Genomic DNA, 14478 nt, shown 5'->3' with positions numbered 1-14478 from the left:
GGAAAATGCTGTAACTATTCCAAAGAGGCACGACTTACTGCGCTGTGCTGGGGCCTGGCCACTATCTACCAAACACACTGCTCGACAGTAGGCAGCACCATCGGGGGAAGAAAGGGAAAACATAGCAACAGGCACTGTGGCTATCCTCAACCTCGGCAACAGGCACTGCAGCTGAGCCGAAAAACCAACCTGTGCCGGTATCAGTCGCCCCTATACAGAAGAAGAAATACACAAAAAAAATCAGTTCACTTAGTAAGGGATGACAATGAACCTGGACCACCACAAGAATAGGAGGAAGAGGCAGAACCAGAGGTAATCACCCAATCTCTGTGCGAGCTGCAAGATATGTGAAAAAATTTCAGCCACCATCCAGGTGAGCACATTGTCACCTGGCTGCTCTGATGCTGGGATAAAGAGACCAGTAGCCTGGAATTAGAGGGTAGGGAAGCCAAGCAGCTGGGATCCCTGTCTAGAGAAGGGGGCATTGACAAGGCAATTGGGAAGAATACACAAGCCCTCAGCGTCTGGAAGCGACTTCTATCAGGCGTGAGGGAAAGGTATCCCTTCAGTGAAGATGTATGTTACCCACACAAGTGGGCCACCATGGAGAGAGATACCCAGTACCTGAGGGAATTAGCTCTGTGGGAGATGGTTTATTATGACTCAGTCAATGCGCAGTTACCCACAGATCCTGATGAAGTCCAATGTACTGGACCCATGTAGTGGAAGTTCATACACATCACACCATTGCTGTATGCCAACTTGTTGGCAGTAATGGACTGGAAAGGTGAAGAGGCACCAACAGTGGATGAAGTGGCTGGCCAACTCCGGCAATACGAACAAAGTCTGTCTCTTCCTCCCTCATCTCAGCTGTGGAGAAACTGTCCCAGAAGGTCCAGCAACTCAAAGAGAGTATGTCCTATTTCCCACCTGTACAGACCAGTATCTCAGCTATTAGGAGTAAGCATTCCTCTGCTCAAGAGGCAGGTTTTACCTGTGTGACCACCTACAGGACATGAGGATGTGGGATGGAAAACCCACCTTGACCCTACAGGCACGAGTACATGAGTTGCAAGGAAAAACAATCACAAAAGGGGATTCTTCCAGGAAAAATGCTGCTGCAGTTTCCAGCAGGCAGTTCCACAGACCGAGCAGAAGGCCTGGTTGTACTTACGATCCTCTTGAAAGTAACAAATACAACGAGCAGGATTAGAGGGGGGGCCCTGCCTCCAACCAGGCAGGGAAAAGGGACAGCCAGGTTTACTGGACTGTGTGAATTTGATGGCCTGGCACATCAGACCCGCAGGAGTACAAGGCTCTAGCGGACATCAGGGCACAGTGTACCCTACTGCCATCGAGCCATGAAGGGGCAGAACCCATCTGTATTTCTGGAGCGACAGGGGGATCCCAACAGGTAACTGTACAGGAGGCTGAAGTGAATCTAACTGGGAATGAGTGGCAAAAGCATCCCATTGTGATTGGCCTAGAGGCTCCATGCTTCCTTGGCATAGACTACCTCCAGAGAGGTTATTTCAAGGACCCAAAAGAGTACTGGTGGGCTTTTGGTATAGCTTCCTTGGAGACAAAGGAAATTAAACAGCTGTCTACCTTGCCTGGTCTCTCAGAGGACCCTTCTATTGTGGTATTGCTGAAGGCTGAAGAACAACAGGTGCCAAACACCACCACAACAATGCACCAGCAGTAATACCACACCAACTGAGAGTCCCTGATTCCCATTCCATTCTGCTGCCTGGCTAGAGAAGCTGATTGTAAAAGTACATCATGTAGATGCCCACATACCAAGAGTTGGGCCACTGAGGAACATCAAAACAACCAGCAGGTGGATCAGGCTGCTAAGATTGAAGTGGCTCAGGTGGATCTGGACTGGCAACATAAGGTGAATTATTTATAGCTCGGTGGGCCCATGACACCTCAGGCCATCAAGGAAGAGATGCAACATACAGATGGGCTTGTGATTGAAGGGTGGACTTGACCATGGACGCTATCTCACAGGTTATCCATGAATGTGAAACATGCACTGCAATCAAGCAAGCCAAGTGGGTAAAGACTCTCTGGTATGGAGGACAATGGTTGAAATATAAACATGGGGAGGCCTGGCAGATTGACTACATCACACTCCCACAAACCCGCCAAGGCAAGCACCATGTGCTTACAACGGTGGAACCAACCACCAGACGGCTGGAAACATATCCTGTGCCCCATGCCACCACCCGGAACACCATCCTGGGCCTTAAAAAGCAAGTCTTGCAGTGACATGGCACCCCAGAAAGAATTGAGTCAGACAATGGTACTCATTTCTGAAACAACCTCATAGATATCTGGGCCAAAGAGCATGGCATTGAGTGGATATATCCCATTCCCTACCATGCACCAGCCTCCAGGTAAATTGAACAATACAATGGACTGCTAAAGACCACACTGAAAGCAATGGGTGGTGGGACCCTCAAACACTGGGATACACATTTAGCAAAGGCCACCTAGTTAGCTAATTCTAGAGGGTCTATCAATTGAGCTGGCCCTGCCCAGTCAAAACTTCCACATACTGTAAAAGAGGATAAAGTTCCTGTAGTGCACATAAAGGATATGTAGGGAAGACAGTCTGGGTTAGCTTCAGGCAAAGGGAAAATGTCCCTTTGGGGGACATGGGACTGATTTTGCTCGAGGACCTTATCCCAACCACAAGTTTTACCTTTTTCTTCCAATTCTCCTCCCTATCCCATAGGGGGAGGCAGGGTGAGCAAGTGGCTGCACGGTGCTTAGCTGCCAGCAAGCGAGCACGCAGATTCTGAATCTGCAACACTCAAGAATGTAAAAAAGCAACTTGCAAAAAATTACTGCATTCCAAAAGAGACATGCTGGTTCAGTAGGTCTACTTCTTAACTCTTCCCCTTTCCCACTGTAGAGCCAAGAGAGGCAGGAAAGAGTCATGCTGGGTTAGGGCTGCAGATCTGGGTGTCACCAGTTAAACCTGGACGTGGGCAGAAGCCCGCTCCCATAAAACCGGTAACAGTCCGCACAAATAGTGCTCTCATTTTTTCTGCTGCTTGGGTTCACCCTTCTGCATGTTCTGACACTGAATGCGTATTGCACCCAGATAGACATCTTCAGTGGGAAAAAGTACAGCTAATACAGAGTAGTTTCAGAGCAGGTAACATATACTCATTAGAACAAGGATGTCACATGTAAGAAAGAAGTAAAATACCTAATTTATGCACTTAGAAGTAAAGGGGAGTCAAGTAAGTAGATCCCTATCTATCAATCAGTACTAGGTATAGTGAACATACAAAAAGGACCACCAGGTTTGTTCCAAAACGGTTTTGACCAGTGATCAGCTATAGCATAACAAACCCTGTAGCACAAAGTTTGCACCCAAACATCTGAGAACTATCCACCACCATACTGATTCACACAAATAATACAGGTATTGGAACCCACTTTTTTATGGCAGTGCTGGCAAATCATACAACCAACCCAATGACAGGGCAAGGAAATTTGACAGCACCTCCACTCCAAAACAGTACCTCCTGGCAGCTGAGCTTCCTAACACACACAAAACAATAATTTCCCTTACACACTAGTCCAGGGTCATTTTGGTGCCTAAATAAACTGTGGTCCACCATTAGCATCTTACAAAGAGAACATATAGCTAAGAAACTAGAAAGCATCTACCCACAAACAATTCAAAATTACAAACCTGCACAGCATACCTCATGAACACTAAAGCTCAATACCAAACACAAATTTCCAAATCTGCAAGTTACTTATCTGTGAACTCCCATGGAGTGAATTGATTGTCCTGTTTCAGTTTGCTAAAACTGAGACCACCAGTGTACTGACTCTTAATATAAACTATATCCTATTTAACTCAGGGAAAGACAAACCAAGTAGAAATGAAAATAACTGACATCTGCCAGCAGGAAGGAGGGAATCAAATACTGTCCTAAGGTGAAGATTTCCAAGGCAACAGCTAATTTGTTTGCTAACCCCAGCATTCAGTTATGCAGCCTCTGTTGCAAGCATTGACGTATGTGAAACACTAACCTTCATCACTTCAACCTGCAGGTCTTCGTTGAGCGAAGGAGTCACTTTGACAGCATTCAGCATCTGATTAAGCAACTGTTTCTCATCTGAGTCTGTTTCCACGGATACAAACCTCTCATCAGACAGCAGCTTCTGCAGAGAGAAAATGGCAATGCATAGGTTGAGACAAAACTGCCTCTGCCCAGTTCTGCTGTAAACTACTAGACCTAAACCTATTAGTGTTTGGTACCATGGTGGCTATGTTTTCTATGTACAAATTTCAAATTGATCTAATAACATAAAGTATGAGAGTACAGCAAAACTGGGAGATCAATGCCACGATGAGAGGACAGTTAACATCTTCTGAATCAGCTGTCATTCCGGTATCATCTTTCCTCATGCCACTTCTCCAGTGTCCAGAAGTAAGCAGACATCACTAACTGATGTGAGAGATCACAAACCACTCCAAGTAATGCCCTCAGCAAAACCTCTCGACATTTTAGAAGCAGGGAGAGGGTGGAACCCTCAAGTGTGTCCCCCACGAAAAAACTACAACCAAAAACTCCACTCAGGCTAGTATCCTGGCCTCGAACTAGTGCTAGCAGATACCCTGCCCAGCAGGAGACAGAGTCAGCTATCATTCATCTCACTCTGACAGGGCAGAGAGCACAAGCACTGTGGAGGTGGCGCTTCCGATCACTGACAAGATGTGCTTTGTGTCATTCAGAAGTTGACTAATAATGGAGGCAATCAAGTCCTCAAGAAGAAGAGTACTGTTAGCAAGCGACTGGCATGAGGACCACAAACATACATAAGAGTGTGTTCACTACAGATTGACTGAACTTCAGACTGAATATTTTAGACTGATCAGATTCCCTTTGCCTGGGAAAAGCCAGTATCTGAGCCAGTATCTCCCAACATGGTGTGGTGGATTGACCCTGGCTGGGGGCAAGGTGCCCACCAGAGCCGTTCTATCACTCCCCTCGTTCACTAGACAGGGGAGAAAAAGTACAACGAAAAGCTTATGGGTCGAGATAAGGACAGGGAGAGATCATTCACTAATTATCGTCACCAGCAAAACAGACTGAACTTAGAGAGGGAATTCATCTAATTTATTACTAAGCAAAACAGAGTAGAGGAATGAGAAATAAAATCAAATCTTAAAACACCTCCCACCACCCCTCCCATCTTCCCGGGCTCAACTTCACTCCCGGCTTCAACCTCCGCCCCCCTCAGCGGCACAGGGGGACGGGGAGTGGGGGTTACGGTCAGTTCATCTCATGGTGTTTCTGCCGCTTCTTCATCCTCAGGGGGAGGACTCCTCTCATTGTTCCCCTGCTCCAGCATGGAGTCCCTCTCATGGGAGACAGTCCTTCATGAACTGCTCCAACGTGAGTCCTTCCCACGGGCTACAGTCCTTCACAAACTGCTCCAGTGTGGGTCTCTTCCACGGGGTACAGACCTTCAGGAGCAGACTGCTCCAGCGTGGGGTCCCCCATGGGGTCACAAGTCCTGCCAGCAAACCTGCTCTGGCGTGGGCTCCTCTCTCCATGGGTCCACAGGTCCTGCCAGGAGCTTGCTCCAGCGTGGGCTTCCCACGGGCCACAGCCTCCTTCAGGTGCCTCCATCTGCTCCGGCGTGGGGTCCTCCATGGGCTTCAGGTGGAATCTCTACACCCCCTCATCCTTCCTCCATGGGCTGCAGGGGGACAGCCTGTTTCACCATGGTCTTCACCACGGGCTGCAGGGGAATCTCTGCTCCGGCACCTGGAGCACCTCATCCCCTTCCTTCTGCACTGACCTTGGTGTCTGCAGAGTTTCTTACATCATCTCACTCCTCCCTCCAGCTGCAAAAGCTATCCCTAACCGGTTTTTTTTCCTTCTTAAATATGTTATCACAGAGGCGCTGATTGGCTTGGCCTTGGCCAGCGGCGGGCCCGTCTTAGAGCCGGCTGGCATTGGCTCTATCAGACACAGGGGAAGCTTCTGGCAGCTTCTCACAGAAGCCACCCCTGTAGCCCCCCCGCTACCAAAACCTTGCCATGCAAACCCAACACACATGCCCAGTGGCACTATTTCCTCAGAGTTCTACTAGAAATGTCTCTTCCATTTAGTCTATAACCATCTTCATGGGTGCCTCTTATTAGTGGTAGGCATCCTGCAATAGATGTACCCACTCAAGTCTTTTCCCAGCTCCAATTTTCTTCAAAGTTCCCATGACAGAGCAAAACTACCTTGTCTTAGCTCCCAGGAACACAACCTTGCTCTGTCCCAGTGAGTCTTTGAGCAGCCCACTTCACCCTGTACATTCTGCTTTTTTGTACTGATGCTCCTGCCTAGATTCAAGTCTGTAGCACACTTCACTGGTTCATTCCTACTTCTTCTTCCTACACAGCATCAAGGACTTCTGTTTCTCAGCAAGTAGGCTGGGGGTGCACAAGAGGTTGCAACAGCTGACCCCAACCGACCAAAGGGATATTCCATACAACACCGTGTTCAGCAACAAAAGCTGGGGAAAGAAGGAAACAGGGGGGATGGGGACATTCGGAGTTAAGGTATTTGTATTCCTAATTAACTGTTAAGTGTGAGGAAGCCCTGGTTTCCTGGAGATGGCTGAACACCCGCCTGCCGATGGGAAGTAGTGAATAAATTCCTTACATTCTTTTGCTTGCACACACAGCTTTGTTTTCCCTATTAAACTTTGCCTTAGCCCATGAATTTTATCACTTTTACCCTTCCAATTCTCTCCCCCATCCCACTGAGAGTAAGTGAGCAGCTGTTTAGCCTAGAGAAGAGAAGGCTCGGGGGGATCTCATCAATGTATATAAATATCCGAAGGGAAGGTGCAAAGAGAACAGAGCCGGGCTCTTTTCAGCGGTGCCCACTGACAGAACCAGAAACAATGAGCGCAGACTGAAACACAGGAAACACTTTACTGCGAGGGTGACTGAGCACTGGCACAGGTTGCCCAGGGAGGCTGTGGAGTCTCCATCCCTGCAAATACTCAAAAGCCACCTGGACACAGTCCTGGGCAATCTGCTCTAGGTGACCCTACTTGAGCTAGGGGGTTGGACTAGACAACTTCCAGAGGTCTCTGCCAACCTCAACCATCCTTTGAGCCTGTGACCTACTTTTGGTAAATTCAAGATGTACTTCATCTTATTTTTGTCTCTTATCCTATTTTTTAACCTATCTCCATAGCATCAGTTGTGTCATTTGCTTTTTTGTCCTTCATAACTTCACATGTCATAAATGCAGATGAAGGACTGTATCGTTGCCTGGATTACTTTTTTAGGTTTCTTTAGAGGAGGTAACACTCTTATTTAAGGTACCATGCTGCAAATCTGCAACTTCGCAATTCCAGTTCTTGCAGAAGTCAAGTGTATGTGCAGTAAATTAGAGGAACAAAAAGATAAAATTTATCTTCACTGAGAGTTCCCAAGGAACTTATACTACAGTGGACAGTGGATCATTCATAATTCCTCCACTATTCTTGGTTGATCACAACTCTACAATGTTCTTCTAACAGGCGTAAGTGCACCAGTACAAGAGTAGACATATATTCAAGTTCCACTAGTCTACTGTTGCTTTCACTTTAAAAGCAATCCCCTGCCACCTCTCACATATCTGAAACACAGGGCACAGGATCTCAGAGTAAGACCAGAGTACTACACTGCACAAAGGTGATATGTGTCTTCTAGCAGAGCCCAATAATTACAGTAACCTTCAGAAAGTACCTTTATACCTTAGCTAGAGCCTCCTACAATCATGTTGTGCCCCAATATGGAGCACACTAACCAAATGCCCGACACCTCATACGCTGAATTAAGTGGATTTGAATGATCCACTTACATCCTTATACTCCCAAAAGAACTTCATGCCTGCCCTTTGAGGCAGAAATTTCTTTTTGGAAAATGGTGGCATGCATTTTACACTCCAGCAGTGTACCAGCCTTCTCCACAACTAGCATCCCCCTAGTGATAAGTATCTACTGATATATACTCATTTGTCCAATTAAAAGAAAGGTAAATGCTTTAGTTTTTATAATGTCAAACTCGTCTTTTTGTTCCTTGTGCTGCACTGCTGTTTTCTTTTGCAATTTCATAAACTTCCAAATCAGATGCTACTCCTACTGTTGTCAGTGTACAAAAAACCCTGAAAAGTGCCCACACATAGAGAATGCAGCTCCCAGATCCATTATTAACCTCTCCATCTTTCAAGCACTCCAGCCTTCTCTTCTAATCAAAGAAAACTAAAAACTTGACTCAGCTTAGTTTCTAAGACATTTAGCAGTGGCAAGGCTTATTGAGAGTAGCACAGGGCCACAGAAGGAAGAGTACATCTCCATTTCAACACTGAAAGCCAGGAACTCCCACCTATCTGCTGAACATTTTTAGCTTCTACAGAATCACCAGCCTTTACTTGCATTGTAACTTCTGAACACTGTTAGAGAAACATGAACAGTATTGTTAGGTCCACCTGAGGATAGACACTTTCTGTAGTATTTTTCAAAAGAAAAGCCTAGATTTCCTTAACACCCACTGTCTACTAACACACCCCCACTCTAAATCCATACCTGCATCCCTGCTAGAGCCTGTTGGGCCAGCTTCATGCTCTTTGATTCCAGAGCCAGTTGGAGAGGAAGGAGACACTTCTCCCTGAGGAAAATTTAAAAAAAAAAAAAAAGTAAAAAAGTGAGAGGGAACAATGGAACTAAAATTGGTATTCAAAGGAGTAACATTGTAACATTCCAGAAGGGCTGTATCACTTTCAATAAGATAACACTTGCATCAAGGAGAACTTCCCAACACTGTGAAGCACTTTTACCCTCTAAAGAAAGCTGGCATATTCCTTCACATACTGTTAAGAATGGCCTTTTAATTGAAATTTCACAAAATACTTCCCAACTGTTAGCCCTCTGTGAGCATCCATGAATGTGCAAAGCATAAAGAAGGAATTCACAGATCACTAGTGGTCTTTCAACTCAGTGTGATAAGTATTACACTTCAGTCACTTACCTTCTGTTTAATATTCAGGTTGCTAGAAAAGTGGTCTCATAATCCACTTTTTATTAGTCAAGTTTTGGTCTATGGCCTCCTCTACAGTACAGTGTGTCCTGTCATGTTAGCTCCCTCCCAACTACAAATGGTGCAGACAAAAGCAAATGTACACTAATGAGTTTTGTTCACACCTGAATTAGCATGTGCTAGACTAAGCTGTACTTTGATTACAGAACACCACCATTTTTTTTAATATTAAAATAAATCACTAATTAGGATAGTATGTTAGACGCTTTTGACTCAGTGCCCAGATACTGATTTTTTTTTTAATTTAGTGACCAAACCAAACAGTGCCTGGAGCTGTGACTTCTCTCTTTACTCCTTGCTCCTTATCAGAGAAAGGCTGCAGCATCTGAGGAACACCTAGAAACCACAAGCCCTTTAGGCCAACCCTGCTAGTTGACAGGAAACTCATTCCTGATCAGAGATACTCAGCCCATGTCCAACTGCAGTCTCCCTGAAGATTTGCAACACTTCATTAGGTCACGTATCATAAGAGGCACCTACCTGTACATACAGAGTCTATTTTTGCATCTGTATAGACATACTTGCTTATGGCAAACCATTCTGTGCCAGCCCTCAAGAGTCTTGATTCTCCAGCTGTCCGCACTGCACCCCAAGAAGCCCTTTTGGAATTGCATTCATTTCTTCCCCATGGAGACAAGTGTGTGCAAGGTAAGACAGAACAGAAAACAACTAGTTGAGTCTTTTCTTACCCAACTGGAAACCAAATAGCCCTGACTTGTTCCATTTGAAGTATTCTTCTTTGTCAAGTCGCAATGCACTCAAACACATCTCCAAAAATCCTGTCTTTTCAAAGCAGACTCAAAGATGTTTAATTTCTAAAAATACCAAATTGAAGTGTTTTTCCTCTTTTGCTCCTGTGAGCTGCCTTTGACCTGAATTCACTTAGTTTCAGTTGACCCACTGATAAATAGTTTATTTGCCCAAAAGCATATAAAAATTAAGGTATTGACTAACTCTCCTACAACTCTAAAGGTTCAAGTTCCGACACAAAACACATGCAGTAGACTAGCATGCATATTCTGCTCCTGTCACAAATCTTCCCTTCGTAACTAATTAAGGAGAAGCCCTAGGTTAGAGCAATAGTGATTACTGCAGTTTCAGACGTGTTGTCAAAGCTACCTAAAGCCATGCTTTGCCACAGTCTGCCCATTAACCTAGCAACCTCCCCCTAAAACTGGCAGTCTACAACCTGAACTTGCTTTTTAAAAAACTTAAATGGAAATTACCAAACACTGGCCGTCTCAGCTTTGGGGAACCTAACTTGCAACTCCTTCAGTGGATCCTGTTTGCAGAAGAGACTGAATGTCCACTCTGAGAAGTCAACTCTGTTTTGGGTGTATTCAGTTGGTATTCCTTTCTCTCCACCTTTCGCAAAAAAGCACACATCACAAGCTACCCCAAGGAGCACAAATCTGCTATTTGCTCTTTGAAATGCAACCCATTCCTTAAACGATAAATTAAAGGCTTGAGAGTCACAAGCATGGCTCAGTTACGCAACCTAGCAAGATTCTGTACTTTGCAAAGACCTCTTGAGAATCTGCAGGTCTCTTCATATTTGTACCTTCTTCAGAGGTCATGGGAATTTGAAAAAGGCCATTTGGCATAACACCACAAGAAGCTTTTTAAAAGAAATACGAATTACGCAGATTTCTAGAGAACTTGAAGCAGACTACACGTGTATCTTAAAATAGGTTTCTAACTAAAAGCTAACAACTTGCTTCATTTAGGATACTCTAAGAAACAGGAAGGCACAAAGCCCAATTTTCTCAGAAGCTCCTTTCTGGAATGTTTCTGGAATCAATGTAACTAGAAGGACTCTTAAAACCTGCAGGTTTAGCATCCAAAACAGCTTGAACTACCGAACATTCAGGAAATATTTCCTCATAGAGTGTTATATCATCCAGATCTACAGAAACTGCCAAAACATCTACTCCAGGGTTCAGGCAGTAATCCTCTAGCCAGTACAGAGCTGGCTACTGCCCATGTATCTACAGCCAGCTTTGCCTGAACCTGGGAACGTATAGGTAGCATGCAGGTAAATTGTGATAGTACTTTCTAGTTTAGAGTTGTGCCACAGCAATACACCTCTAACCCACAAAGCACCTTTAAGTGTAAACTTTTACCTTGTGACTTTGACATACTCTTTTAAAAGAAGTTGTCACGATCACCCTCTGGGACAGAATTCACATTTGAAATTAGTAGATCAACAGGTGCCAAAACAAGGTACCTGTGTATTAACTGGTATTCAATCAGCCAGACACACAGGAAAAAGAAAAAAAAAAAATCACAGTAGTGTATAGTACTAACTGCAGGGATGCTAAAAACTGACAATTATTTAGACCCGCACCTCTTCAGGGCAGAACACCACATTTCTTTTAGACTTTATACGGTTCACTGCACAGCATATAAACGTTTGGAGCATTATTAATACACAACAAACTTATTCTCACATTAAAGTGGATGGAGACTGGGAGGAGAGGGGAAAGGGAAGGCAGTCATAAGTCACTGGAGTGGATCCAGTTCAGTTTCATTATAATGAAGACAGGTGGGAGCTCCTATGGCTTATGTGTAGCTACCCTGCACATCAGCATGTTGCCTACCATCTGTCACCACGTACTGCAATGAGCAGAGAACAATGAGAGCTGTTTCTTGAGATATCTCCCAAAATGAAGAGCAAAAAATGACTAACAGGAGGATGGAAATTAGAACAGATTCAATTAGCTGAACTTCCCATCCTTGCTAAAAATGTTTAACTGAAAATCTAATTAAGGTTGCTGCAGCCTGTGTTCCTACTGTATTCTCGGAGAAAATGAATTGCCATTGTGTCATTTCCTGTTCTTGTTACCCAGTCAATTAAATCTTTAGCATTTCCATGCTACAGCTATAAAACACCTGCAGAGATACCTCACAATGTTTGATTAGTTTGAGCATCTTCCACACTTCAGTTTGACCTGCCATTTTAATGCATCATCTGCCAGTATGAGAACACAGAAGGACACGGCAGATAATCCTTAGGCAGAATGGGAGAGGATGACGTAAATTAACACAGTTGGTCCCTACCAAGGTCTACCACTTAAGACTGGGTTCGATAAGGCTGCACAAGAGATAATGCAGACCAGGATTTGTTTCAGAGTGCAATGAAGAAAGGGATTGAGGTTTCCTCTTAGACCTTACAGTCCCTTTTATAATTCCACCCTGTTTTGAGTGATCCCACACCATGGGATCTCATTGCTTACTCCACTCTCTGCAGATCTATATTATCAAGTGACAATTCATTCAGGTTTTGTAATGCTACACATGTAAGACATTTTACATATGTGAATTTCTCAGAATAAGCTGGTGCACATCAATATACTTCAAAACACGTTTAAGAATGTTTTCCATTTACCTTACTGTACAGAAACTAGTTTCACACTGGAACTCCTAAGTTGCCACACTAATGAATGCAGGTGTGGACATACGGACACAAACCACACAGTTTTAGGCACAAATACCAACTGAAACCTGAATGAGATGAGTCAAGTACAACACAGAGGGTGCACAAAAGGAAGGGAGCACCTTTGACTTGGAAGAGGGGAAGCTACCAAGAAGCTACCAAAAGCTTCAGGATAAAGTGTCCTGGGCATTGACAGATGAAACAAAGCAATGAAAACAGAAGCTAGAGGGAAGAAAGAAGTTGAGATGGTATAAAGAAGGAATGATAGTGAAGAAAAAGGATGTGCTCAAATATAAGTGGTGCACTATGCTGAAATCCACACTAATTGCATTGTTTGCCTATATCCACACAGCAGTGCTCTCAAAATACAGCTTAGTTTAAAAACCAAACCAAACCTACTACTCACCCACACCCCACCAAAAAAAAAAAAAAAAAAAAAAAAAAAAGAGAGACACCAATAACAGATCCTGGCTGTTGTGTTCTTTCCCTGACAGCAGAAGAGAAGACAGGGACCACTCTTTATCTGCTGCTGTTGTCTAAGGTCACCTGTGCAAAGGATATGGTGAGAGTCACTCCAGAACAAGGGTCTGGAAGAATGATTTTACAGCACAGAAAGTAATTGCAGACATGAACAGCTTTCCTAAGCACAGTGTTTCTATTAAAATCTGGTATAACACATAAATACTGAACAAATGAGTATAACATGATGGCAGCCCCCTCCCTTCAAAACAAAGAGTGCCAATTGCCCTCCTGTCCTGACCCAGAAGATCAATTAAAAAAAAAAAATATAAAAATATATATTCTAAGGTCACTAGAAACCAGTAGCCATTTGCACTAACAGGCAGTCCATTACAGAAAACAGCATTTGGTAAGCGTGGACCTTGTACTTGCAAAACAGAGTACGCAGAGAGCACCAAGGACGAAGACGCAGTCCTGTTCCTACTGAGACTACCTGGAGTTTTGTCACTAGACCTCCGTGGTATCTGGACTGAAACCTGAGCGACCTGCCCAGGATCAAGCAAAAAGGTCAGAGACAGAACCAAGTGTATAATCCAGGACTAGTACCTCCAGGAGCACAGGTTGTCCTTCCTGAGCTACCCCACTCCACAACTGTCAGCTTTGTAAACTGCAGAATGAGTCATGAGAACGTAAATAGCCTTTATATTCAGCATGCTGGGTTACAATGACCTTTCTAGTCGTCCAAGTTTGCCATGGCTCAACAACCTACCTCTTTCCCTGCAGGTCTGTCACAAGGGATGCTATGACAGGCCAGTCAAAACAGACTGCCAAAAAGGTCAGAGCAAGACAGATTACTGCTGTAAGTAAGAGATCGTGAAAATCTTTCTATCCGCACTGTAGTGGAAAAAGCCTTTAGTGAGAGGAGAATAATGCCTCATTAATTCACTCTCACGATGAAAAGTGTAATGAAGATAGGAAATGGCCGGATCTGAACTTCTTCTTGTTAGTGCCTGGAACACAGTCTCATGGCCCACCTTCACCTCCATGATACTGACTTAGGGAAGGAGGCACTATAAATGAAGTATTTGTCACCACTGTAAGAGTTATTTCCCGTCACACAAATGGTGATAACTATATTAATTTTCAGAAACGGGACTAAAAATAAAGAGAGATTAAAAATAAGACATCTCTCTGCATTATCTTCCCCCAGAAAATTACATAGCAGAAGCAAAATTTAGAACCTCAGGGCCTTATCAACATATAATTTGCATTACGCAGCATAATTCACAGCCCAGTCAAAGAACAGATAAGAATTTGATTCATGGGTGTTGCCATTTTCTGATATGCTGTTTGTTAGGCAGGATAACAGTCATAGCCAGAATCTGACATTTTTCAGTCAGAGTAACACTGACAGTTCAGAAGAACTTCTCAGTCCTGGCTGCTTAAAATGAACAAA

General features: G+C 44.2%; 1 protein-coding gene across 6 annotated transcripts in view; it reads right to left on the bottom strand.

Moving 5' to 3' along the window:
* Window positions 1–14478, bottom strand: part of ARFGEF3 (ARFGEF family member 3) — a 101788-nt gene that overhangs the window by 75071 nt on the left and 12239 nt on the right. For all 6 annotated transcript variants that reach the window (XM_054820502.1, XM_054820503.1, XM_054820504.1 and 3 more), the window contains exons 3-4: window positions 8617–8698; window positions 4063–4194 (exon numbers count right to left, since the gene is read on the bottom strand). In XM_054820502.1, the coding sequence (XP_054676477.1) occupies window positions 4063–4194; window positions 8617–8698 (214 nt within the window). The remainder of the gene's footprint in view (window positions 1–4062; window positions 4195–8616; window positions 8699–14478) is intronic.

The sequence above is a fragment of the Grus americana genome, chromosome 3 (assembly GCF_028858705.1).
Source record: "Grus americana isolate bGruAme1 chromosome 3, bGruAme1.mat, whole genome shotgun sequence".
Classification (NCBI taxonomy): Eukaryota; Metazoa; Chordata; class Aves; order Gruiformes; family Gruidae; genus Grus; species Grus americana.
This window is presented reverse-complemented; position numbering and strand designations above follow the sequence as displayed.